At 45.7% G+C, this 25745-nt stretch overlaps 1 protein-coding gene across 1 annotated transcript in view; it reads right to left on the reverse strand.

The window, feature by feature from the left end:
* Nucleotides 1-11619: 11619 nt before the first annotated feature.
* The window catches only part of PDE2A (phosphodiesterase 2A), a 232187-nt gene continuing 218061 nt past the window's right edge, over nucleotides 11620-25745 (reverse strand). Inside the window, exons 25-31 of the mRNA XM_078863181.1 lie at nucleotides 24793-24840; nucleotides 24592-24666; nucleotides 20980-21079; nucleotides 19679-19791; nucleotides 19502-19540; nucleotides 19264-19370; nucleotides 11620-16409 (exon numbers count right to left, since the gene is read on the reverse strand). Of these exons, the coding sequence (XP_078719307.1) occupies nucleotides 16007-16409; nucleotides 19264-19370; nucleotides 19502-19540; nucleotides 19679-19791; nucleotides 20980-21079; nucleotides 24592-24666; nucleotides 24793-24840 (885 nt within the window). The 3' untranslated portion in view covers nucleotides 11620-16006. The remainder of the gene's footprint in view (nucleotides 16410-19263; nucleotides 19371-19501; nucleotides 19541-19678; nucleotides 19792-20979; nucleotides 21080-24591; nucleotides 24667-24792; nucleotides 24841-25745) is intronic.

The raw sequence follows: 25745 nt of genomic DNA on the forward strand, positions 1-25745 counted from the left end.
AGAGGGCTGAGCACCCCTTGTTGAAGGCTCTGCCCCCTTGCACATGATAGACTTTTTTGACATGACATTGCAAATCTTAAATGACTCATTACAACGCTAAATTAGTATTATTGTTATCGCCAAGTCAAAATATGTTGGTACAAAATGAGCACTGTGCCGATGGTGGTCATGCACGTGGCCTGTAATCCAGAACTGTGGAGGGGGGAAGTTGGTGGATCGCGCAAATGTTGCGAGACTCCGCTCCCGTGGGCGGCGAGGTGCCGTACTCCGGCTTGCAAAGTTGAAGGCGGTACAGCAACAATGTCGACTTCCATCTGTTCCATCTGTATGGGGATAGAGCGTTTCTCCCTCGCATGTGTGTGTTTTCTCCGGATGCTCCCGTTTTCCTCCCGCATGTAAACGCACATCAATTGGCCGATAACACCTTGACATATATGTAGAGGATCGCAGAGCTTGAACAATTGTTGGCGCCGGCTCATCGCGTGGCTGCCTTCCTGCTTGTCTGCGATTCCTCCTGGCGTTCTTTCTCTCGACGTGATTTGAGCGAATACTGTGTGGCACGCTACATGTTGAGATCTTTATAAAGGGTGTGAAAGGCCTTTTCCCATACACAAAGTTGGACGAGTGCTAGAGCAGAATGCACGATTGACAGAAGCATTTAGCATTGTGCGCTTTCAGGTCCGTTCCGGCGGCCGTCTGGAACGCTCTTCCTTTCCGATATGAGGAAGCCACTGGAGCTATGCAATTTTAAATCTAGATTGAAAACTAATTTCTTTAAGAACTGCTCTTAAACCTGTTGTTACGCCCCCCCCCCCCGCCCCGCACCTCCGATTAGCATGGTTGGCTACACACGGTGCGAAAGAAGTTCAACGAACATACGCACGTGTCCCCCTTAAGTGTTTGTCTGCCCCCTCACCCACCCCCCTTGACGCAAGGTTACACGACAGGGTTTGATCACAGGCGTGTATCATCGTCCCCACTTATCACAGCCGCGGGTGGCACGCAAACACGCAGGGTGCACTCACCATCACCACCACCACCAACAACATCAACAACAAAAAACAGTCGCGATAACTTTTGACCAGAAGCGTAAAACGCATATTAAGAGAACATTGACGATTACTCGTGTAAACATTTGACTCGTAAAAGGCACGTGCATTCAGAGATATGAAGCCCAGCCCTGGACAGTTTATTTTTAATACCGTATTTATCAAAAACAGATGTTGGTAAAAACTTTTGTTTGTAGGCTGGAAAAGTCTCGTATTCAACGGGCCAGATCTTTAGCAGACATCTTTGGCGACGCGGCTTGATCGTGCGCACTGGACTCCACGTGGCGGCAGATTTCCCTGTGACGTCACAAACACTAGTGAGCAGACCAGGAGGGAGGAATTAAAAAAAACAGGGGCCCGGACCACCCAGTACATGGAAAGATGTTAAGATAAACGGTATTAATATATATATAGCCTCTGTCGCATCTGTGTAACCCTTTTGAGAACATCACTGAGCAGACGCGGCTGAGTTATAGCGATAAGAGCTCTCAGCGTTTCCCCTGTGGGTGCTGTAGGTAGCAAGCCGTCTGTTAGTGATTAGCATGATAAATGTTCGTAGCCACGTGGCTTCGACGAGGCAAGTCTCTGGGGACCGCGCCCCAACCTTAGTTTTTATGTTGACTTTCCACGGGAGTTTCTGCGCGAGATCTCAATGGAGAAGGCTGTGTGGTGAGACAAAGTGAGTTCTTAATATTTGACAATGTCCGTGAGGAGGCAAGTTGACGTACTGGCGGTTCACTGGTGAAGCATAACACACCGGTCCTCATAAAACTGTCCAAAATCTACATTTGAATCAGCAAATCTGTTGTATCAGTCTTTAGTTGACCCTATCGCCAAGTTTGACGCCATTCCGAGGTTTATTCATTATACCGAGACGTGCTAAAAAAAAGGTGAATATTGACCGTCGATTTGGGTCCGTTCAATCGAGGAACCGTCCGACCAATTCTGGGGCACGGGGAGTCAAATGTTTGCCTTGGCAACACGGAGCGGCCAATCGTCATCAGGCTGGGTGCTGCTTGTACGGCAACAAACGGCGGGGCTTCGTGTTCAGACGCTCGGAACGTTCGTCTTCCGACCACTTCGACATCGCGAGTGACTCATTTTGATGCACCACCACCCCACCGAATCTAGGGAAAAAGAAATGATTGCCAAAAATCTGGGTTTCTTTTTTTGTAGCGCACACCACCGGTCAACCGCCAATACGACCAAGTGTCAGATTTGTAATGAAATTGCTGTAAAATAGACATGTCGGTGGAAAAAAATGGTTTGTAATTTGATTTCCTCGATGCTTTGCAAACGATGACAGTGTTCTGTTGGTTCAAGGGAAAAACTGAAGTTTTGTGTTTAATTCATATAAAAAAGGTGCACAGTTGTGTTTTTTTAAGTGCATAAAGCTGGAGATGTCGATGCCCCAATTAGTCTTTAGCAAGTGATAGTTTGGTGTCTATGGAATTCCAATTTACTGTACGTATTTTACATGGAATGGTTCAAGATCATAGGTACGTGCGGTGTAATGATTTCGTAATTTGATGGATTGTTGCGATTCAGGGTAATGAGTAGACTCAGGAATCAATGCTATGTTTAATAATATGGTAAATGTAATAGCCACTTGTGACTGCAATGGGTCATATGGACCAATTACATTCAGCGGAGACGTATTGCAAAACATCGATTATACCATGCATGATTCTATGCGTGTATCGTGAGCTTCGAATCGATATTGTATCAATGAATCAACACACCTGACTCTTCTTGTGCACTATTCATCAGCTCCAGTCCGCGTGACTCTCCTCCCCCATCCACCGTTTCGTGATTACTAAAATGTGTTACTCGTATGCGAATTAAGTCCCTTGCACACCGCACCTACCTGATGGTTGGTAACCGCACCTACCTGATGGTTGGTAAAATTATGAAAAGTTGCACGGTGAGTGGGTTTGCGAGGACTGGACTCATAAACGTGAGATGGCAAATGTCACAGTAGTAACGCTTGTGTGCCTTGTCGAAAAAGGACCTGGGTTAGAGTCCTGATTCAGGGCGCCTTTCTGTGGGGAGTGTCTGTTCTCCCCATGGGTTTTCCTCCCGGTTCTCCGGTAATCATCCCATAGGGCTAACAACAACAATACATACGATAACAACTGGAATTGGCCAAACATCTCAATGCTGAGAGATCCGTTGCAAATTACTAAATTTGAAGTGTACACAGCAACGTTGCTCCCTACTGCGAAAACCTGGCAGGACCTTCCTGAAAATGGGCCCTGAGACGCAGTGAGGCTCTCCTGGGTAAACAAGTATAATAACAAGTAGATGTTGTATATAAATGTGTGGTCTTCAGTTTGAACGGTGTGCGAACACTGCATAGATTTTCGCAAATCTTCTGTGTAGGCTTTCCGCAAGGGTTTTCGTGCCGTACTTCCCGAAACTTGTGGATTACCGAAACAGCTCCCGCCAAGCGCGTGGAGCGAAACGTCGGACATCGTGCCGAACGGCGAAGCGGCACGACCCGAAAACACATGGGAAAGTAGGACCGGTGTAAGACTTCATGTAAACACGAACAGTTTAAATGAGTGTCACACACACACACACGCGCGCGCGCTTGGCTGTAACATGCAAATGAAAGGGCTTTGCCAAGCCGTGTCTCTCAACTCCCCCTGGGCCTACTACGCACCGACAAAAATTAATGCAAAAAACCGAGTCCTCTGAGGCTTCGAGAGGGCTTTGCGGCTTGCGGCCACAGCTGGTGGTCATATTTCTGGGTGACTCTAATTTTCCGCGGCGATTGCTTCGCTGTGTGCGTACAAGTGCTCTCGTCTGAACGTGCTGGAGAAGCGGGATAATCATTCCAGGCGGGACACCGCTCCGCCCTCCGTTCTATTACCAATATTTCAAGGCAGCACAGCCCCTTTGGCTCGTGCGTACGTTGGACCTGCAACATTGTTGTTCTATGGGTGCGTGACACCCAAATTAAATGCCGCAAATTGTTTTAATAACCTTAGGAAAGTTAATCACAATGATAATAAGAAGAAATAGTTGACAGCCCGTTCTCAATTCCACTACTGGAGGAAGGCCTCCCCCCCGCCCTCCCAATGCTGTGTTGATCATGGGGGTCATTTGATCATACTTCATGCTGGCCCAGTGTGCGTGTTGTTGCTGTGGTGGGCACGGTGGACCAGTTCAGATATTCCTCGCCAACTGATGGCCATCGTAACAGCGAAGCAAACGCGGAGATCGTAGCACATGTCACGAACCCCCTGCAAACCAACCGCACCACCGATACCTTCTTTCTCTCTCTTACAAGTGAACGAGCCTGCATTGGCTTCCGTATGCCGAACGAATCCATTGTAAGGTCGCACTCATCACACACACAAAGTGCTTGCCACGAATGAACCACAATACCTTGCTGATCTCGACAAGGAGCATAAACCATCACGCGAACTCCGCTCATCCTCGCAGCAGCGGCTGCTTCTGGCTGGCCATCGAACAGATGCGCGTGTGCGGCCGTCTGGAACGCTCTTATTTCCGAGATTTGGAAGCCACTGGGAACTATTTACTTTTAAGTCATCATCTAAATTAAAAACTCATTTCTTTAGAACTGCTTTTTGTGTTAAATTTGTTGACCTTCCCCACGTCAGGGGTCGCACTAAAGGCCAGTGGCTCGCAGGAGCCTTGCAATGAAGAATCACTGCTGTCGGGCCGACGCGTGGGGTCATGACGAGTGCACAAGCGCGATCTCGAGCTTGCGGTCCACTTGGAGGTGAAGGAGAGAACCGCTCGCTCCACGTGGCCCACAAACTAAAGTCTGCATTGCCCATCACCGCCGCACACCGCCCCTAACAGACTGTTGAGGCGTGCTTCTTTCCGCCGCAGCCGCCCGCCATGGCAAAGTGCACAACAGGAGGTTGGCATTGTGGGCAAATGTGGCCAGTGCTGCATTATCGTAGTAGCAAAAGTAGCTACATGTGTAGTAGCTACGGGCCCCGTACTTTAAAGGGCCCCGCGCTAAATGCTTTCAAGCGATCATTTCCGGTTCAGTGATTCTGCACTTGCTCTATTACTATAGTACTATACCGCCTTCAACTTTTATGAACGACTGTGTGTTTAAGGTTAGCGATTTGTCGCATCATCTGGCCGTATAGCAAATGATAAAATACAATTACTTTACAATGCAAGTAAAAAAGGTGTGTTTTAATATTTGTGTTTTTTTTTTTATTAGGGCCCCTTCATAACATATGCTACAGGCCCCGCACTAGCTTAATCCGACACTGAGTATGGCACGCGGTCACGGCGCGTAAGATGGTGAAGAAAAGCTAGATCGGCCAGCACGCCCAGTACACTTGGTGGGTGGCAGTGGGCATCTGTCACTGCGGCTCGCGCATGATGACAGGGGCGGGAGGTGCCATGGGCCACCAACACGGCCTCGGCCTTCACCGTGAGGTCTGCCATCCGCCGCCTGCTTGAGCTAGAGGACCAGCGAGGGACCTTCCCACGCGACTCACACCGCCATCCAAGTACACCAGGGAGAACACAACAAAGTGTATATGAACCGGAGAGAAAAAGAAACAAACCACAGATTGTTGAGTAAAGCCGGGTGAGCGCCCATTAAAGGCCGGCACGGTGCAATATTGTGAGGCTCAGCGTGCAGTTGTACCGCAGCTCTACCCAAATTATCGGGTAAGAAAATACTGGCATTCACTCGTTAGTTCCAACTCACTAAGTGCACCTCAAAGAGGATTACAACAGCATCAAGACCTTGCTGGACGCCTTGATGTATGATGAGTACGCCTGGGAGGTCATCGGAGACTTCAAAATGGTGGCATTCCGGATGGGTCTCCAAGGCGGTTTTACCAAGTTTCCCTGATATTTTTGCCTTTGGGACAGCAGGGACACCAAGGCGCACTACCACAGGCTGGACTGGCCACAGCGGACCGAGTTCTCTGTGGGGAGGAACAACGTAAAGTGGCAGCCACTGGTGGACCCACAGAAGGTGCTGATGCCACCACTGCACACCAAATTGGGCCTCATGAAACAATTTGTCAGAGCTGTAGATAAGGAGTCGGCAGCCTTCAAGTACCTTCAAGACTTCTTCCCTAAGCTGTCTGAGGCAAAGGTCAAAGCCGGTGTCTTCATCAGACCACCGATAAAGAAGATCCTGGAGTGCAATAAATTCCCCAAGAAGCTCACTAGTAAGGAGATAGCGGCTTGGAACAGCTTTGTCGCAGTGGTTCGTGGCTTCCTGGGCAATCACAAGGTCGAAAACTATGTGGAGCTGGTTGAGACTCTGGTGAAGAACTACGGCACAATGGGCTGTAGGATGTCCCACAAAGTCCATATCCTTGATACTCATCTTGATAACTTAAATGAGAACATGGGAGCGTACTCGGAGGAGCAAGGCGAGCACTTGGAACGCCGCTACCAAGGACAATATAACGATACATTGATGGGAGACTAAATTTGGGGGCTGATTCGTGAAAGTGATTTACGGTATAATCGTAAATCACGAAAAACTACTCACTTCTAAATCTTTTGTAGTTATTTTTGTATTACTTTAGTATAAATGCAAGATCATTTTGATTCATATGTTGTTTTTCCTGACTTTGTGAACGAAAATACACAAATTCGCCCGTTTTCTCATTGAAAATAGGTACATTTAAAAATATCACTGTCCTGGTCCCAAAAGCAAAGTTTGTGTGGAATAATAACCATTTTTTAAATACTTTTTAGGCATAAGCAATTAGGAAATAACACTTACTACCCAGGAACAGAAATTGTGTTACATCGTGTAAACGTATCAACCGTTTGTGAGGGTACCGCAATTTGACAGCGGCATGAGCCGGGTTAACGCTTACACACACGCGCCATGCACCGACTCGTGTGAAGACACCTAGTTTTTTTGTACGAGGCGTCATCGCAATCTAAACGTCCACGAGGAAACGTCGTACTCAAGATTGTAAATGTTGTGGCTTGGCTCTCCAACACACCGGTGTGCTGTATTAGTACACTACACTATACACTACACTATACACTACTATACACTACACTATACACTACACCCCTGTGTGCTGTACTAGTACACTACACTATACACTACACTATACACTACACCCCTGTGTGCTGTACTAGTATACTACACTATACACTACACTATACACTACACTATACACTACACACCGGTGTGCTGTACTAGTATACTACACTATACACTACACACTATACACCACACTATACACTACACACTAGTGCTGTACTAGTGACGAATTGGCACGTTCTGTTTACGTGACAACCCTTACTAGTTGGCTGTGTCGGGTGGTGGCGGGTTTTAACGACACATTTAAATATTTACGAGATCTAACTTAAAAACACCTCTATTATGGATGATATTGGTCGTGGAAGCCGACGTGTTAAACAGGCCACTATGCTGTTGACGACACACATCGTATCAATAATTGAGAGAATCCCACATGTTCACCGACATCGCAGCTATGATCTCGCTTCCCAACGCTTCTGTTATGTACTCTTGAAGGTCATTCAAGATTTTACATTCATCTTACATAGAGCAATATATTGGCATCATCAAAACAAACTTAACAGTTCAAACTGCTGTATAATCATTTATAATTCTTTAATAATGGGATGATATATTTACGGACTCCCTGTACATTGTGTTACTTAATTCTGTGAGTTCACGTGTGATGAATTAGGTGGTCTCTGGGAGGCAGGGCATCTTCATTAATCTGCATGCACCTTCGTGAGAGGAGAAAACAAAATGCCTCGTCTCAAACCTTCCAGTGAGGGCTTGGGACGATGTGGACACATCTGAACGTTTTTTTTTTACTTCGAGATCTACGCCTCTATATAAGGAACGAAACAGGTGGACTTCTCCACAAATCTGGCTGTCGCCTGATGAAGCTAGTTGTAATTGCTGGCGAAACGTCGGACTCAGATTGTTAATGTTGTGGCTTGGCTCTCCAACACACCGGTGTGCTGTACTAGTAACGAATTGGCATGTTGTGTTTACGTGACAACCCTTACTAGTTGGCTGTGTCTGGTAGTGGTGGGTTTAACGACTTATATATTTACGCGATCTAACCTAAATAAAAAAAACCCTTTATTGTGGATATTATTCGCGAAAGTCCTACGTGTTAAACTGACATCTGAGCGTGCTGGAGCACGGGTTGCAGACGCTTGCTGGAGAGCACTGGGACTTCTTCAGCTTCACATGAAAAGCAAAAGAGACAGCGAGCCTATTGACTGCCTGTCAAACGTGATGGATCGGTCATCGATGATGTTCCCATTGCACCGTTGATCATGTCCCGGTGAAAGCGCGTTATTGCTTTTTCTATTACAGTGGCTGTTATTGTTTCGAAAAACATTGGCTCGGGTGGAAATGCAAGAAATGAAGCTGGGTTTGTGTTATTTGAATTTCGCATGTGTTTTAATTATGTTGAGAAATTCTCACGGTGATATTATGGGTGGGTATATCTCGATTTGTTCTCTCTCCATGCTTGAACTCGTTTTTGATTTTTTTTCATGTCAATATATTTCCACCTGAATTTTTCGATTTGCATTTAAAAGCCTTCCATCCAAGTCTGCTTCACAAAGGATGGAAAAAAAAATTCCCCCATCTCAGCGGGTCGCTATTTTACGGTACCGTAACAGCACTTAAATGTATCCTACACTTACATTGGTTCCTTTGCCAGGGCTAACATCAGTGCCGCGTGAGAGTGGTGCCGGTCATGTGACTCCCCCTCCTTCAGCAGGCCACATACTCTGACCGGGTTTGGTGAATTATGGTCAAACAACCCCCCCCCCTCCATCGCCACGACCGCCGAAGTGACGCGCGGAGACCCTCACCTACCAGTGGGTTGACGAGAAGCTGGACTTATTATCGCTACGAAGCGGGGAGTGTGTGAGAGAGAACGATAGCCGTGTCCTTTCTGAAATCAAATTATGAGAATACATTTATCTTTTGGCAAGATTTACACAAGTGAGAATACAGTGTTAAAATATAGGCAGCAATTGCGAGAGAAAATGAAAAAAAAAAATCTCTCCAGTCTCAATAATTGACCCGGTTACATTTCGTCGCAAAAAAAACTGCAAAATGTGTTCTTCAATACAAGTTTTGGTAATTTTTTTACTGCCAATCCCTAGTAGAGCCAAAAAATAAAAGCATCTCTACGCTTTTGAACAAGGGAGCCGCACGCACGCGCGTGTTTAATTGAGAATCAGTGGTAAGGGTCACGCCTCCACGTGAGCCCCACACCATGCAGCGAACACGAGGCTCATGCTCACCAAACACTAATTTGTCATCACGAGGCATTCAGTGCTCCAGAAACATGTTGGTCTCCCTTGGCAAAACAAAAAAAACGGCCTACCATATAAGAGCAGGGCACTTAGCTGTTACTAACCGGCATGAGTTTAACATGTATACACAGAGAAGCAATTGTTCATGCGTGCTGGGAAATCGAGTGCAGACCCATGTTACATCATTCAACACTCTACGACATACATGCACACGACCCGTTGTTCAATTATATTTCACGTTGATTTCCGTGAATTAAGTTCTGGCCGGAATATCGAATGCGAATAACACATTAGGCTGCTCCTCAATAAGCTCTTATGATGCCAGCGTGCATCGATAAGTGAAATAAACAGGCTCACGACACTCGGGGCGTCTGCCTCTCTCACACAGGTGCAGAGCTGCTATGCGCTGACAGGCAAATTAATATTGATGCACAGATTAATGATGCGGCCACGCTCCCCGTGTGTCCACTCGACCGACGGCCTAATCACACCGTTGTGAGCTAAGGACGCAAAGGCAGCGAGTCCTCAACCCGTGGATCGCCTTTCAGGGGGGGCGGAGGGGGAGGGGCGCAAGGCTGCGGCATGGATACCGTGCAGGAAGATCTCTCGAAAAGGCACACTCGTACACAACATGATACGAAATACTCTTAGTTCTTTCGGTGAAGTCACGTAAGTAAAAAAATGAAATTAAAATTAATAAAAATAAAAACAATAAAATCACGACGTTTCGGAGGCAACACAAGTCTCCGTCATCAGGTGGGACCGTCACAGCCAGATTTGCTGCATCAAGTGAGGCAAGGATTCAAGATGCAAGCCCTTAAATACAAGTTGGGGGGGGGGGAGACTTGTGTTGCCTCCGAAACGTCGTGATTTTATTGTTTTTATTTTTTATTAATTTTAATTTCATTTTTTACCTACGTGACTTTACCGAAAGAACTAAGCGTATGAATCCTTGCAGTCACGAAAGCTTCAAATCTAGAAATGATACGAAATGCCTCACGAACACCGCGTTGACTTCGAGGCATGGGCAGTTGATCTCGAGTGATGCAGCTTTAGTTGCTAGGGAAGGGGGCGGTGTGGGGTTGTGAGGGTTCATGAGTGGGTGGAGGGGGGGGCATGAGGACCAGTGATCGTGATGGGGGCGGGGGGGGGGCTTTCATATATATAAGATTGAGAACCACTGCCCGCGTTTGGTTCAGGATCACAAATGCTGAGCCAAGGCCCAGCGGCCTGTCACACACGGCGGCCACCCGCTGGTAGCACCGTAACCATCTCTCCATGAATGCGCCCAATCTCTTCAGATCTCCGTGGCGAAGCAGGGTAAAACTCTGGTTAGTACCTCGATGGGAAACTGTCAGGTGTTGTCGGCTTGGGTTGTGATGTGGCCAGAATATTGCAGCGCAACAATGGATTTTCTGAAATGTTCTGTGCAGAGCTGAGTGTTTGCTGCCTTGTGTATGCATCGGTGTTCTCTGGTTTTCCTCTTCCTTTTGGCAACTTTCAATGATTTTTTTTAAAATATATGCTCTGTTTCGACTTAACATCGGAGTAACTATGCCAACGGGCCGAGGTTGGCTAGAGACTACAAACCAGGGCTTAATTTCTCACCAAATATTTTCCGAGCCACTGGTAGACTGGAATAGGCGCGAATCCCATTGGCCACAGCCCTTAGCGAGAGGTTTACTGGATGAGGTTTGCTGGGTGTGGAAATATGTTTTTCCCAGTCGCTGACCCCGACAGACCCAGCTGACCTTAAGCCCTGCTACAAACAATAAATCGGGGACCAAACAACACGGCACGTGAGCTAAACGTGCATTGCTGTCAAAGATATTTACTGGGTGGGAGCAAAGTCAATGTGGACAATACGGCCATGAGCACGCCCGCCTCAATCAGCCCAAAGACTTTTAAGCGCTTCATCTATTAATTGCCAGAATATCGCCGTAAAATTTCATCTACAGAGAGCTCGCACCGTTGACAGTTCGACAAGCGGCATAAATCAACGCTGGCTTTAAAAAAAAAGATGTTTATGCCAATCTCCGGGCCGCTGCTACGAGGCCAAGAGCTGCGATCCCCAAGCCGGAGCGGAGATTATCACGATCGATCGTGTCGCTGGCAGCGAGGAAGGGAGAATAAATGCGACCCGTGGAATAGGTTAAGGTTTGCAAAAAGAACATTGAACGCAGCGAGCGCTGTTATTCATAAGGAATGCTGCGGCGCGCAAAGGAGGACCGACACAGAGTGAGAAAAAGAGCCAAAAGGATTTTCAACAAAATCCGGTGTAAGGCCCCACACTTTAATACAGTATTTAGTTATGTACAGATCCATCACCATAACTTAACGAGCAGGTGCAAACGTAGCTTGTTTTTTCCCTCCCCGTACATATAGAGAAATAATTCAAACCGAGTAAAAAATATATAACGCAAAGCATCAAGAACAAGCATACCAATCACCAAAAATTATATATATAGATACTCCCAGCAAGTTGTGTCAAACACTGTAGGAATTTTAACTCTTAAACAATAGTCCAAAAAAAGGAAAACTATCAATTAAAAGCGTGTAATCCTACAAACAGAAGGTATACATCTGCTTTGATTTATGTACACTATTTAAATATTCTGTACATATCACGACCGTAGCCATCGGTGAAATAATGAAGTCTCACCTTCTGTTAAGAGAGCGACAGAGCGCGCACGAAATATGAAGAGCAGAATTCGTTCCACCCCTCGTGTTACGGATCTCAATCGACAGGCTTACATAATGCGACACTGCAATGCACGCCCGATGGCACGAGCAGTGGCGAGAGAAACAAAATAGGCATCGTTCTGGCTCCACTTCCGTCGTCTCTGCTGCTGCTGCTGTTGACTGCACATTTAAAGACTTACCCGGGGCGCCAGAGAAAACGCCATCAGCCAGATGGGAATATATATATACATATGCGTGCAAGCTGAAATTTGTGATAATATATGCACATGTGTGTATTTAGGCAGGAACCCCAAGCTTGCGTTTCATGTCAAGGCATCTTTGTCATCATTGTCATCAAGATGTCATCATCTTGACATGCAAAGCATGCTGGGAGTCCCTATCGTGTTTTTGTTGTTGTTGCTATCTCAACACCTTTTTCTGTTATTGTCGCTCGCGTTGCCACCAAACCTCGACGGGCTGACTCGGGCCGACGACGCAACTCTCCGGATTATTGCAGATTTTTTTTTACGTACGATGCCAAAAAAAATTGTCATCTATCCGGGGGAATTCTTCAACCAAACATTCTAATCACGTACAGCAGCAGTGCCACAGCGCGCACAGTGAGGAAGGCAGGAACAACACGAGTGGGGGAGGCATCACGTCGCACTCTCCATTTCAGATGCGCAATATGGAAGCTGTGCCGAGTCTGGCCACGTGATGAAAATTCATTTATCTCAAAGTTTTAGTTTTTTTTTTGCCAAGGGCACGCAGTTGTCACGTCAGCAGCAAAAGTCGTTGCTTTTCGATGGAGTTTTGTGAATTGTATGAAATTGCGTTGCGGGTTTTTGTCAGTACAGGCCATCTTCTTCAACCTGTTACGAAGGGAATTCCAACATCAATATTTTTTGTTAAAACAGACACTCTGGTCAATATTGGCACATTTAAAACAAATACGTTTTAGTCGCATTAGCCTTATAGCCACATTAACATCGCGTTGATGTTAATGTTATTGTTGTGGTGCACGGGGGATCTCCCCTGCAAACTAGCTGGATAAATGGATAAACGGGACTTACTGCGTGACAAAATAAACATCGATTGATCGATTGATAGCCTGCTGGCCTTTTCGATCCAATATTATCCAGCAGCATTTTTGATAAAATACGCCAAATTTGACCTGGCTTTGACCTTCTGGTTACTCATCAGCAGAGTTCGACTTGTAAAATGTATTCTGCCGAACAACATTAGCTCAGAAATCCAATGGTCTGACGGACCAAAAGGTATTTGTTTTGTGTTGAGAGGCAAGCAGATGTTTGTTTATTTAACGCATTACGTCATAATTCTCCACAACAGCACGCAGTACATTTGTATGGGTTATTATTATTCGTTTTACAAATTTGTATTCTCAAGCTAAAACCAGATCGTCGGGCAATCAATCATAATTGCAACATACTTACTCTGAGCATATTTCTTCCGTACAGAGACGTTAAGAGGAAAGCTTTGGGCTCAAGGTAGAAAGGGAACAAGCACAAATACAAATGTTGCTGCATGGTACAAAGCCTCTGGATGCAATAACTGTCAGATGCTTGTCAATGTCTCAGGTTAAGGTAGATTTTTTTTCCACCAACTCATTTCCTTTTCAATTGCTGCTGCAGAAATGTCACATCGCGCTTGACATTGCTAACGCCTATTCTGCCAAACACCGGTGCCAATTCTTACATTCTGAAAGCAAAATTAAATCCCATAAACAAGAGTTTAATGTCCATGAAGGTAAAGGAAACATCAAAGGTAAAGCAGCAGTCATCTACACAGAACTCGAGTTTTGGAAAAAAATACGAAATAAAGCACTGCGTCTTCCACATGGCCACGTGAAATGTACTTTTAAAATATTTTGCCCATATTTATATACAGCTCTAAGCACGTGTCGGATCGCATCTGCGTTACAGAATCGCAAGATCACGCCCAACGATTCCGAAACTCAGAATTTAAAAACGTGATGTAAAAGCAGCGCAATACGAGTCAATTTCGTATTTTATTTATTTCAGTGGATAAATGCCTGCAGTGGCACTTTGTGAACACGTTGAGGAAACCTCCCTCACCAAAGACCCCTCTATCATCCGAGGACCCGTCCCTATCCAAGGAGACCCTCCCTCACCGAGGCCCCCCCGTCCCCACCGAGGAATTCAGAATCAGAATATTTATGTATATACTGGAGGAATCCGATGGGTTATAAACGAGTTTGTTCACAGATGTCCAGTACATCACCCCCTCACCAAAGGCAACGAGCTCACCAAGTCTCCTCCCTCAACAAAGACCCCCTTCCTGACCAGGTTAATCCACTTCAGGCTTCAACGGATTGAATTAAAACATTAACGTTCAGCAAAAAACAATGCTACATGAAGAGAATTGAACAGCTCAAAAGTCAACCCTTAATGGAAAGTCTGGTTTTTCGTTTTAAATGATCAAAATGTAATTTAATGTCAATAATTGCAAATTCAGAATTTCTTCAGAGCTTTACCATCCACGTTGAATTTGAAGTATACACATTGTTGTTGTATAGTAAATGTAATGTATATACAAAGCTCACCCGCGTGAACATACAGAGTGTAGGGGCGAGTGCTGTTCGCAAGTGCCTATCAAGGTACTTGTATTAGGCATGGTGCATATGTGGGTGGTGTGGTCAGAGGTATGGCCCGCTGCTCATGTCTCCCCAGTGTTGATGTTCACGCATGGTACAAGATACGCACTTAAGGCCCGTGCCCAGGGATTGGTTGAGACACCACTCGCCACCGATGTCAGTCATGGCTAAGAGTCCCTGAACGCGGCTCGTGTGGGGCGCGAATCACATTGCCGCAGCTTCCCAAAGTCTTTAAAGTGTACAGGTTCACCCTCCCTCTATGCGGGTTCGGTTTGTGCGATTTCGTACTGCATATGCGGCGAACCTATTTCTATCCAAAATTCGCGACTACTCTGGCAGTTTGAATTCCATCCATCATATCCTGCTATGCGGTGCGGATGTGGGACAACGTTGTGTGTGTACTGTGTGTGTACTATGTGTACTGTGCGCGCTACTCGGCAGGGAGCCGTTTCCTCGTAGGGTCTCGCTTTGTGCTGTCCTTTTGTTGGAACGCATCTTCGACTACCGCGTACAGCGAGGGAAACCTGTATACGGGGGAGATGTAATATTGGTCGGTCCTGTCACAATAATTTACACAAATACACACCGCACCCACACACACACGTATTTACACGCGTATCTTTCTGATTGTGATTCAATCTCATTAACACTTTCACTAATTCCATGACGTGTTTTGAGAGATGCCTACTGTGTTATTGGATGTCGTCCCTAGGTGCCACTCAACTGACAAATTATCACATTGCATAGGTAGTGTTTTTCGTGTTTTTTATATATTTTTTTATATTTTAAATGAGAATTGTTTTCCCAAAAATCTTTGTTTAAAAATGTTCTAAGACATGTACGCGAATACATGTAAGCATTATATCAGCACAAAAGACAAATCCCAAATTTTAGCTCACAATATTTTGTTTTGAGTAGCGACGTGTGTGCAATTTATAAAATGAATAAAAATATGTGCATCGTTCACAAAATGTGTCCTTTTCAAACGTGTTTTATCCCCCCCCCCACACACACACACACACTCGATAAAATCTATATAAAGGCATGGCAAGAAAAGCACTGGGATATTCACGACCGTGACCAAACAACAATGACAACAAGCATGAAAGACGTTTCACCTTTCCAGCAGTGAGAACAAAATGTGGTGGGGCAGGGTGGGTGGGGGGGAGAAACCGGGCTATATTTTTTCGTGAATTAATATAGTAATATATTATATCTGTGTAATTTGTCCTTTTTATATTTCCTTATATTTTTACATGTAAAAAAAAAAATCACCCACACAGAACAATGTCTCTCTTTTGCTGTTGCTGCTGTTGTAACACTTGCTTCTTGTTTCTTCCGTTCAACTTTCTCTGCCCGTCTGGTGGTGGTGATGCGGGGGCACCTCGACCCTGGCGGCCCCGGCCCTCGTGCCATTGACGCTGCCCGGCGGTCCGCCATGAGGCCCGTGCACCGCCCCCCCATCCCCCCGCTCCTCCTCCTCCTCCTCCGTCGCAGTCGCCGCCACCGCCGCCGCCACGCCGTTGTGGCTCCGCTTTGGCACGGGGCTGCTCGACGCCTGCTCGCCGGCGTCCTCGGCGCCGCTGTCGAAGATGCCCTCGAGGTCCTCGTCGAGGAAGTCCAGCGAGTTGTCGCTGGGCAGCCCGCGGATCGTGAACTTGTGCGACACGCGCATCCAGTGCTCCTTGTTGGCGGCCACTCGCTCGTACAGCTCGGCGGCGCCCGGCAGCATGTCCTTGAGCAGCCTGCAAAACCGCGACACACACCACAAGACAAAAACAAAGATCCCCCGTGTAGCCTTAACAGACTGTTCGGGCAAGTGCTGTTAGTGAGCACCTGTAAAGGACGACACGGCGCACGAGGGGGTGGGTGGCCAACACCACGCCCGGCCGCTTTTGTCTCCCTAGTGGCGATGTTTACACATCGCACCAGGTACTCGTTTGAGGCTGAGTCGACCTAGAGGAGACCCAGAACCAGTTGAGATAATCGTCACTGTGTGTTGGCCGTGAGCGGGAATCGAACCCGGGTCGCCAGGTTCGTAGCGTAGTGCGCTAACCGCTACATTACCGCACACACACCACACACACCACACCACACACACCACACCACACATACCACACCACACACACCACACCACGCGGTCGGCTCCTCTTTCAACGTCTGTGGAAACGTCGACGCTCGGGGAGACAAAGGCGGCCGGGCGTGGTGCTGGCCCACCACACCTCCTCGTGCGCCGTGTCGGCCTTCGTAGGGGCTCGCTAACAGCACCTGCCCCAACAGTCTGTTGAGGCTGTACGGGAGATCGTTGTACTGTGCGTTGAACTTCTTTCGCGCCGTACGTAGCCAACCATACTAAATCTTAAGCGCGGGGGAAGGAAAACAAACTAAACATACAACAAAAATCAGTTCTAAATGGTGGCGAGTTCGCGTTGTAAATGAGTACCGGATATACCCCAGGGAAATCGACCTCTGGGCTGCTTCTGCGATCAAACACCCCGGTGGTCCTGGTGCGGCTACGATTCCAGAATTCAGGCTGCCAAGTGAAGTGACACATGGAGGGACCCCCCCTGGGGGCGTGGTAGTAGTCACCGCCGCTGCTGGGGTTGGGGCATGATGGATGGTGCGTTTGGTGAAAAATGAAAAAAAAAATTGAGCAAGCGAGCCGCGGTGCATTGAGAGGTTTGCGTGAGCGTCGTTTGCACGCAGGGCACTTGCAACTTGAGAACAATAGAATGGGATAGATATCATTACGGAAAAGTGGCTTCATTAATCAAGCGGGGCTATTGTTGTGGCGTGTCCCGTGGCACGTTAATTGTGTGACGCCGAGACCCACGGGGAGCGTGAAAGCTTCAAAAAAGCAACATCTGTCAAGAAGGCGGTAAACAACACACATCACGTTTCGCCAATTTGCCCTGGGCACATCAGCTTTCCCACGCAAAGATACCCGCGTTAACAAATTCAGTTATTTTCCACCGATAACTTAAAAAAATTAAATGTTGGTCATTTGGTATTTATCTAATTTTCTCCGACTCACACAACTTACCATGTGGAATCACTTTTTTGTTTCCATCGTTGGGAAATAACGACGAAATTGAAACCTTCACACGGTAACCCCACAATTTGTCCCATCACCCTTGCTCTCCACTCCTCCACGCGCTCTCCCATCACCATTACTCTACAGTCCCTTTCATCTGCCCTTACCAGCTGTAGTTCTGAACCACTCCCAGAAGATGGTGTGAATTCTTCACCGCACCAACAGCACTGTACAATCTTCGTTGGTCTCTCATTCAAACTTGAGCATCAAAAGATTTCAAACGTGCTTGGTATCAGTCCACTTATCTTTAACCTGCATCCAGCCGGTGAAATGTTGTTTTCCTTGGGGAGGCTTTCATGCAGATAATGGCCGATGATGAAGACTATGATACGTCTATGAAATTACAATTATATTCTGTGGAGCGTTTTCTTTTTAGTGATCCCTGCTCTTTTTAAATCCTTTATATTAAGTTCGCTTGCTTGCTTACGACCGTGCAAATCTTTCGGTCGTTTTTTAACCCACTTCCCGTGATCCAATCGAGCTGACATTTTCCACACAAACTCGTTGTGCGTGACAATTAATGCTCGTGAAAAAATTTTTCCCAAAATTTTACACTTTTTAGGACAAAAATATTATATTAATTACCAATTGCTTAATGGTGAAATGCAATCATCTGACCCATAGGTGGCAGCCATCTCAAGCCAGAGGACGAGAGGACTCTAGCCGCCACGCATTTAAAGGATTTATAGTGAAAAACGTTGTTTTTACGGGTTATACTTGTTTTGTATTGCTCTACGCTTATTTACACCAATTGTAATCTGATTGTCTCGTTGGCACCTGGACAACAATCGAATCACAGTCGTTTTCCTCTATCAACCCCGCACAACAAGCATAGCCACAGGCGATGTTAATTTACAGAGACCCACGCGTGACACCATATTCCCTTCATCTTCCAATGCTCTGCCGTGCCTCTGGGTGTGGGCAACAGGCAGGAACAATTACGCGTTTGGAGTAAATCGGAGCAGATGTCTGACAAACCTTACTAATTGGCTGTGTCAGGTGTTGGCGGGTTTAACGACATTTTAACATATTTACGCAATCTAACCCCAAAAACAAAACCTCGATTGTGGATGATAACACTGGTCAACACACTTTTTCTGGCATAAGGTATTCCAACGGTTTTAATGTAATTTTGGGGTGCTGATTCCAAATCTGGCATCAGTTTTTGTCTTGAGATATCAAATATTGCATAAAAAAAGAAGAAAAATATTAAATAAATGTGGATATCTACATAAAATGATATTATAAACACACTATCCTAAAAATACAGCACCATATTTTAACACTAAAGCAGTCACCGACTCGCAACAACTTGCAATCATAAGTGACAGAGTTAATGTAGGGTTAAATCAATGAAAATGGGGTTTGCCGATAGCATGAAAATGATGTGATGGAGCAAATCTGAGATCAGATTTGGAATCAGCACCCTGAAATTAGTCTGAAACAGCTGCAAAAGTCCAGGCCAGAAAAAAATGTTTTTTTTTGTTGACCGGTGTAATACGTACTTAAAGAGAGGCATGGCGATGTGCTCCATGAAGCTGATCTGAAGCTCGGGGATGTAGGCCTTCTCCCTGTCCATCATCTCGCTCGGCCGATTGCCCATGGCTTTCTCCTGCCACGGGTGGGGGGGGGAGGGATGGGGCACCAGACAAACGGTCAATCAATTCGACCCAACGTCCGAGCACACATTACGCAATTGATTCACTCGCAAAGAGAACGTGATCGATGCGTCGTGTAACCCACCAGATCTCCTTGTGAGAAAAACTCCTTGTAAATCAACTCCTAAAAAAGACAAAAATAAGACACGCGCACACACGACGTCATCACGAGTGAGGGAACGGCGCACGGTGGCTATCGAAAAGTTCACGGGAATTGTGCAGGTGTGCGTCTTTGACGTGTTCATTGGCGGGGAGGTCTCACAGCGATTTTCCTCGTGGTCTTCCAGCCTTTGGTTTGGTCGGAAAGGTCGCACGAGGTCATGAGCAGGCACAGCAGCAAGCTGTGCTGGTGACCGTTGTCCGGATTGTACCCGGCTGTGGACACAGAAAACATCGACGTGAATGCGTCGTAAAGGAACGTGCATGTTAAGCAAAGTCTCCGTGCTGCGCATAGCTGTGAGCGTGATTATCTGTTAATCGGCTACACATCAAAATTCGAAGAAAGTAAACCTCGCAAAAAGCACTCCCCGTTGGGATTAAATAAAGCAATCATTACTCCCGATTGTGAAACTACTGCAGACTGAATGTGAAAACAAAGCAACTTTTGTGATAGCTTTGCGATACAGGAATGGCGCGAATACCCAACACACTAAATTATTATATCGATGCGCGTTTGCTACAATACACAACGATATTTTGAGGCCAAAAATCGATGTGCCAGGAGGATATGTGGCCAACTGTCTGCACTGGCTAAAGGCTCAGTGGGCCCTGGTATATGGGTCACGTCAGAGTTTTGTGGGTCCCTGGAGATCTAGGTCCCTTCGCTGGGGTTGTGCCTAAAACAATCAGCAATCCACTGCGTCTCTGAGTTACAACTCCGCAGAAGTTGCCACGTGAAAATTGTAGGTCATGGCTGCCACATGAGCCCGCAGTGGCACCAGATTGTTGACGTTTGAAAAATATCCTTCATGCTGGTATTGCGCAACAGCTTGTAAAACAAAACAAACATCAATTACCCATGACCCCACTGAATTTGCACTTACGGTTAAAGTTTAATGCGAAATGTTCATGCATGGGATTGGCCAAACATAAGTAAAGAGCATTGAGCACTCTGTGAAACGGTCCTGGTGAATTACTGGAGCATATTGTTATTGTCGTCAAACAATAAAATAATGTACAGCCGTCTGTCAACTCGCTGCTAGATGAAGGCCTCACTGTGCTGTTGACTTTGGGGATTATTTGACCGTACTCCAAAAATGCTGATCAGTTGCTGGTCCTTACCATTAAAATCGTTACAATTATTTGTTCATTCCAAATTTAAATAGACTTCGTAATGTTAAAAACCACCCATACAAATACAATGCGATATGATTAATCGTCTTTGGTAAGTTCTACTGCATATAATTACGGTTGCATATGAAGACACTGTTGGATGGCAATGCCAGATTAGTATCTCTGTGGCCGCATTAAACTGCTGAATTTTACTTGGAATCCAAGCATCGATGCTCGATATGGAACATCTGCGAAACAAAAAAAAGGTGCAATGCTCTCCCGTCACGATACCATCGGCTATTTTCCTCAGGTCCTTGAAGATGCGGAGGTGGTGAGCGAGGTCTGTAGCCAAGATGATGTCCCTCATAAGGTCCAGCATCCTCTGGTACTCCTGTGTGTTAGGGTCAAAGGGCAAAGGTGCAGAGGCCATAGGGCGATGTGAATACAGAGTGGCATGCATTTGTAAGGACGTTTTGCCCAATCGGGTGAAACATTTTTTGTTGGAAAAATGAGCTATTTTAATGGCGTTTTTATTTGTACACAAAATAGGTTAAAATATGATAGATAATACAAAAACAAACCCACAAAAGTCAGCGGAAAACTTTCTCAAAAGGTCACATTGCAACACATTCTGAATACAGTATTGCAATTACACATATTGCATTGCTCCATTGCTTTTAAAACCGATGACAAATGTATATCACTTGAGTTTACGAGAATGAATTTTAATCAGATAATAAATACATTCCACACTCTTCCATAATAAAAGTGTGAGCTTATTGCCTCGGCTGCAATCAAAACTTTCAGGTTGTACATTTTAATAACTTGAACTTAAGTGAATCATATATAAATAAAAACCACAACAATGGAACGTAGCAATATATAAATCTATCTAACTAGTTTTTTTTTATTATGCCAGATCGTGAGAGGTTATATCTGTGAATTATCACTCAAACTTTTTTTTTTCACCTAGAGCATTTCACTTTATCTCTGATCTTTTAATCTCAAACGCATTTCCAGAACACGTACAAAACGACCAAATCATTATTTCTGATGAAAAAAAAAACATTCTCCAGCATCAGCCAATAATTTCAAAGAGCAGATCGTGTAGGAATTGACAGGATTTAAAAGCGTGGACCTTGGTGACTGGCCTTTTGACTTGAAAAGTTATCCTAGGTGAGACACGGTGGTCACGGGGCCTATCAGTGTGGATTTCATCTAAGATTGGACCAATGATTGCTGGAGGCGCTACGGGTGCACAGGCACACAGTTGATCACGTCCTATTCGCATTGGCAGAGAGAGGAGAGGCTATGAATCAATACGCCATATCCAGCATTATATTCCTAGAGCTGTGCCGGTAGATACTACACATATAAGAGGGTTATATTTATTGGAACAAATGTTCAAACACTCACATTAACTTTAATGCACGCATGAGTTCTTTTTAAAAATTAATTTAGGATGCATTTTTTATTCATCAATTAATCTTTGTCTCAATTCATTCAGGGTTCTTGATCGAGTTTTGTTGTTACTCCACAGGAAGAAGAAAAATCTGTATTAATAATGATCCATAAAATATTAACTTAAAGAATACTCGATTAAAATGTTTTAATGCCAGTGTTAAAATAAATTAAATAAACCGATGTGTTTTGACTTTTGGGCCACCCTATGTATATAAATACTATGGGCAGATAACATGTCATCTAGTGAACGGCCACAAAGCATGCTGAAAAATCCACATTGAGATTTAAGTAATTAATATATTATTCAATAGCACCATCCTTTTGGGAAATTACCATTTTTTAAGTGAGAATAATTGTTGCCCCAAATCTAATATTCCACCTATATACATTTTTTTCTAAGTTTACAATCGCTTAACTATATTTTTTGTGAATCAACAACAGGATACATTTAATTGCAGACATTTTTGTTATTTTTGTCTTTTTTTCTAATTTCATTATGATTGTGCTGCAATGTCATGATGAGAGGAAGAATCCATTATCATGTCTGTCAGATCAGCGCAACGCTCTCCGTTAGGGCAACTGAACACAGAACCAGATGTATTATGGAACGACTTCTGAAACCCCGTCAAGTGGCTTTGGTCTACACGTTGGAGGGTGGCACTGTAGCCTTGCTGCAGAGAGCATTGATCATCGTATAACATTAAAAAATAAAAAATTACGTCTCAGAACTGGAATCTATCCAACCTTAGTGCAGAACCATATTTAAAGTGAAAGCGTTTTTTGTTGTTGTTGTGTGTGCACAATTATTGGTGATCAGGCTGGGGCCCATCACCTCAATGCATTTAAGGAACCTGGTTTAGTCACAGACGGTTGCCTGGATATGAACCCATGATCTCAGCGGTGCCAGCTCAGCCCTCTGACTTCTGAGCCACCAGGCCACGTTCTCCCCCCACCCCCCCCCCCCCCGTACCATCACCGTAGCTTTAATTCGCAACGTTCAACTGACACGCGCAAGCAACATTTTCCACAGACGCGTTCAAAAAGAGGGCTGCTGCGAAACGTGTCCGCATCGTTAGCATGCCGTGACATTAACTCATAGAAGCAGCTTTAGTAACGAGAGCACTTTGAGGGAGGTGAGGACGGGGTGGTGAGGGGGAGTGTGCAAAACGTGAATAAATAATCATTGCTGTTGATTCTAGCCGACAATTTGGACGGAGCGAGGCATTAAAAAAAAAAAAATTGTCCGACTGCATTAGGCCGAGCGACGGGCGCGAGAATTAAAGCTCGCGGGGGGCGCGCTGCCAAACCCCAGAGCACGCGCGTCGGCCGTGAGGTCGTCGCCGAGTGAACGTGCGCAGCTGCCTCGAAGCCTCGCCACTGGACGGGTCATCGCGCTGTGAAGCGACGCTCTTACTGCAGCTTGGGCGCAGTTTCTACGACCGCACAGGAAAAATACGACGAAAACTTTCTGGCCGACGCTGCAACGTTGCGTGCATGAAGGGAAGAATTAATTAATTAAAGAAACGTAACAAAATATTTCATGGCTGACGTTAGCCATGAGTGCGAATCGACTTTGAGTTGCTGCGTTCATAGTACAGTGCGCTAATCACTACAAACGCCTTTCCCCGCACATATCGCCCGAATAGCTTGCAGAGACTGTCGGGGCAAAGGCTGGTTGGCGAGTGCCTATTAAAGTCGGAGCGCCTATTAAGGTCGCTGCACCACATGGTTTTTTTTCCACACTGCGCCAGGCGCAATTTTTTTTTTAAGATTTAAGTCAACCGAGTGGAGGCCCCAGATCCAGGTTCAGATATTCACTGCTGATGTTGGCCATGGCCCGAAATCGAACCCAGGTTCACAATACGCCAAACGAATGCACCACTGCTCCGCCCAAAATTGTGAATGTACAAAAGATAAAGATCTCCCCATATAGCCTTCACAGACTGTTGGGGCAAGTGCTGTTAGCGAGCACCTATGAAGGCCGGCACTGTGGCACACGAGGGGGTGGGTGGCCAGCACCAAGCCTGACCGCATTTGCCTTCCCAGTGGCGATATTTACACACCACACCAGGTACTCATTTGAGGCTGAGTCGACCTAGGGGAGGCCCATGACCGGTTCAGATAATCGTCACTGGTGTAGGCCATAGCAAAGATGCTAACGCACACAAAACACAACGATTCTTGTACTTGCTCATGCCCGTGACATTTTATCAAAGAGCCGTGCAGGTGAGAGTTGTACGCTTGGCAACAATCATTGCACAGACCGCTGGCTTATTGACTCACAGCCCCGATGTTTGGGTGTCTTATGTGCATGCTGATTGTTGCCGTGTCCCTGTGAATGTGTGTGTGTGTGTTTGTTTGTGTCGGGGCATCAAAAGCGGAGCCGAGTGATAGGCGTGCAGCTGGGGAAACGGTAAAGTGCAGCGTAATAATTCTCACCTTTCTGGAAAGATTCTCAAGTATATTGCATCCAGCCGAGTTGATAATGGCGATAGCCTGAGCGAAATGATGCCTCTGCGATAAATTGCACACAATAGGACAAAGAGGTGTGTCAGACGCATCACCGTCAGGGTAATAAAACCCAGCAGCATTGCGACGCGTGAGAAAATAATATTTTCGCGACACAAAATTGCTCCGTACCTCCATCACGGAGCCTTCGGAGCTGTACAAAGCAGCAAGGACTGATTTCTGCAAAGAGAAAAACAAGACAAGGCAAGGAATGAAGGCAGTGCTCATGATAAGAATAACGATATACCTCAAACACAATTCATATATATTTTAAAAAAATGTAACATTGGACTTTTTCCTCTAAAGTGACACCAGAAAATAACACACACGCGCTTCCGCCAAGCGAGGGAAATATGAGGCAGCGCAATTTAGCGCAGCGCCACATTCAAGATGAAGACAATTAATTGCCTTTAATGAATGTCCTTGTAAACATGCATTGACAATAAATGAACCTCATGCACAGGATAGGCGCATGCAGCGTGATTTAACAAAGCGTAATAAAAAATAAAACAAGGCCAGATGAAATTGCCCCAAATTGTTTTGCTGACCTTAGAAAATTGCATATCGTAACTCTAAACCCCCTTTCGTTCGTGGTTGTGTATAATGTTCATAAACTGTGCGATCATTTTCTCAGAAAGGTCACATGGGTACATCAAAGATGGTAAAAGGTAAAGGCGGTGGCGAGATGTTAACTTCCTCGCCTGATACTGTGATGGGTTCGATCCCGCGTGGATTTTTTTCCGGGTCCTCCGGTTTTTCCCTCCACATTTAGAATCAACATTCACGCGTTTAGAGAGTATTTGGCTGCTATAAATTTCCACGTGACAAGCCACTTTGTTGAGCTATCCTTTGCGGACAGGTCATTTCTGAAAGCGAGCTACGTAGCTCAGTGGGCCTTAGCTCGTAAAAATTAAAATAGCAGTAGCTAGGCCAGTAGCAGTGGGCCATCCCCACCAGTCGCCCTACTAGAGGGTATATTGGCCTACTCTTCCACACTGGCTACACATATTGGGAGAGGTGGGGGTATCCACACTTCACCTCACCACACAATAACTGCCGATCGAATAACTACCATGTATACTGCT

This window comes from Lampetra fluviatilis, chromosome 15 (genome assembly GCF_964198595.1).
Source record: "Lampetra fluviatilis chromosome 15, kcLamFluv1.1, whole genome shotgun sequence".
Lineage (NCBI taxonomy): Eukaryota > Metazoa > Chordata > Hyperoartia > Petromyzontiformes > Petromyzontidae > Lampetra > Lampetra fluviatilis.